Source organism: Poecilia reticulata, linkage group LG17, assembly GCF_000633615.1.
Source record: "Poecilia reticulata strain Guanapo linkage group LG17, Guppy_female_1.0+MT, whole genome shotgun sequence".
In the NCBI taxonomy this organism is placed as follows: Eukaryota; Metazoa; Chordata; class Actinopteri; order Cyprinodontiformes; family Poeciliidae; genus Poecilia; species Poecilia reticulata.
The window spans coordinates 11,779,675-11,781,378 of NC_024347.1; the positions used below are offsets into that span (position 1 = coordinate 11,779,675).

The 1,704-nt window shown below is 38.4% G+C and overlaps 1 protein-coding gene across 1 annotated transcript in view; it reads right to left on the reverse strand.

The window, feature by feature from the left end:
- niban1 (niban apoptosis regulator 1) overlaps positions 1-1,353 on the reverse strand; it is a 17,445-nt gene extending 16,092 nt beyond the window's left edge. Inside the window, exon 1 of the mRNA XM_008433711.2 lies at positions 1,191-1,353. Within this exon, the coding sequence (XP_008431933.1) occupies positions 1,191-1,245 (55 nt within the window). The 5' untranslated portion in view covers positions 1,246-1,353. The remainder of the gene's footprint in view (positions 1-1,190) is intronic.
- Between the last annotated feature and the right edge of the window lie 351 nt (positions 1,354-1,704).

Genomic DNA, 1,704 nt, shown 5'->3' on the forward strand with positions numbered 1-1,704 from the left:
TACTGACATAATATTGATCTTTTACACTTTGTAAACCTTCCTACCTTCCTAGTCCTACACGGTATCTAGTCCTATAAGCAGTTCTTAGTTTGAAACCCAAATTTTGATCTATGTCCTTACATGGAGCTTGCCAGGAATTATGTGCTAGATCTCCAAACTGTGCTCTCCTGATTTGTCTGAATGTGGATTTGTCATAATCTCTTGCTTAAAATTGGTTTACTCTGTGAGGCCAGTATCATACATTCTTTTGCTCGGTCTGACTTTCATCTCGCAAACTGACCCAAATGCAAGGATACACAGAGAAAGATCAGACAACCCATAATAATATAATAGTTGGAAATAGCTGTAATTACATTCTCATTTGCAGGGAAGATTAGTGACAGGATGTGTCTGAGCTGATAACACATATAGGAATGCGCACATGGASGAATAAACAAAAGCACTCACATTTAAGGGAACCGCAATGTTGGATTGGTTTGTATCTTGTTGATCATTTTAAGGTAAAATTATCATGAATAATCTGCTTCTAATTCTTCCCCCTCTCTATTTATTTTAGACAGAAATCAACTTGGTGGTTAAAGTGGGTGACATGCAACTGCAAGGTCCTTGGTGTAACTGTGGGGACCTTTGCTGATTTGTCACACCCCTGCCCACATTTCCTGTGTGCCGCTTTGCCGAACTCTTTCCACTAAAGTCAAATACAATGAAACTTTCTCATATGATCTCAGCACTGTCTCCAGAACTGTGACAGAGTAATTTATAACAGTGTTTCCATCATTCTGGGGAAATTATATTTGCTACAGGACTGTTTATAGCTCTCATTATGTGGYTTGGGTCTCTTTTAACACGCCACAATTAGACTTGGGTCCCGTTAGATGATCAAYGTAAAATGATATACATAAAAACTGCACAGATTAGAAGATAAGATGCACCGTTCAAAATGAAAGCCCTGTTTTTAATCCAGCTCCTGTTGCTTTTGCAGCGAAAATTGAAGTATCTAAATCATTCAAACTTACGTCCCTGCGGCTCTAACTTCTCAGCTCTCGGTTTAACATCTGTCTTTTTTTGTTTAACTGTTTCCTTCCAGAAATCCCATACATCAATACAGATTGCACGCACAACGTCAGAGCCAGTTACGCTGCTATAAACATCTGATAATGAAAATATAGAAAGAATAATGTCTTCGCTACCTTTGATGTGGTTGATTTTGGCCTCATCCAGCAACCCAGARGAAGATGCTCCCATGCTGTATGTTTCCTTTTCTTGTCTACAAAARTTGCATTAATTGAATTCGTATGCACTGTGTGCACAGGAGCACATGTCAACTGAGTGATTTACCCTGAAGTGTCAAGAAGTTTGAGCTCAGCTCATTTCCTCAGTTTTTTTTTTTCCTTACTCGATGTGTGTGCGTGCGTGCATGTGTGTGTGTGTGTGTATAGTTGGGCGGGGCTGTTAAATATGAGGTGAAATGTGTCAACAGAGCATCAAACTCAAATGTCACTCCTTTCTTTCCAGGGCCATCTGCTGGTAGAATGTGGATTGAAACACATTGTTTTGCACAATTTTCTTACTTTAATGCAACTGTAGAAATATTATTATGACTGTAGAAAATTAGTCAATGTGGAACAGGAAACAGCTGAGAAGAGCTACAAAGAACAAAAATATAGATCAAAGTTTTGAAGCATTTTGATTTTCTTTTACTTT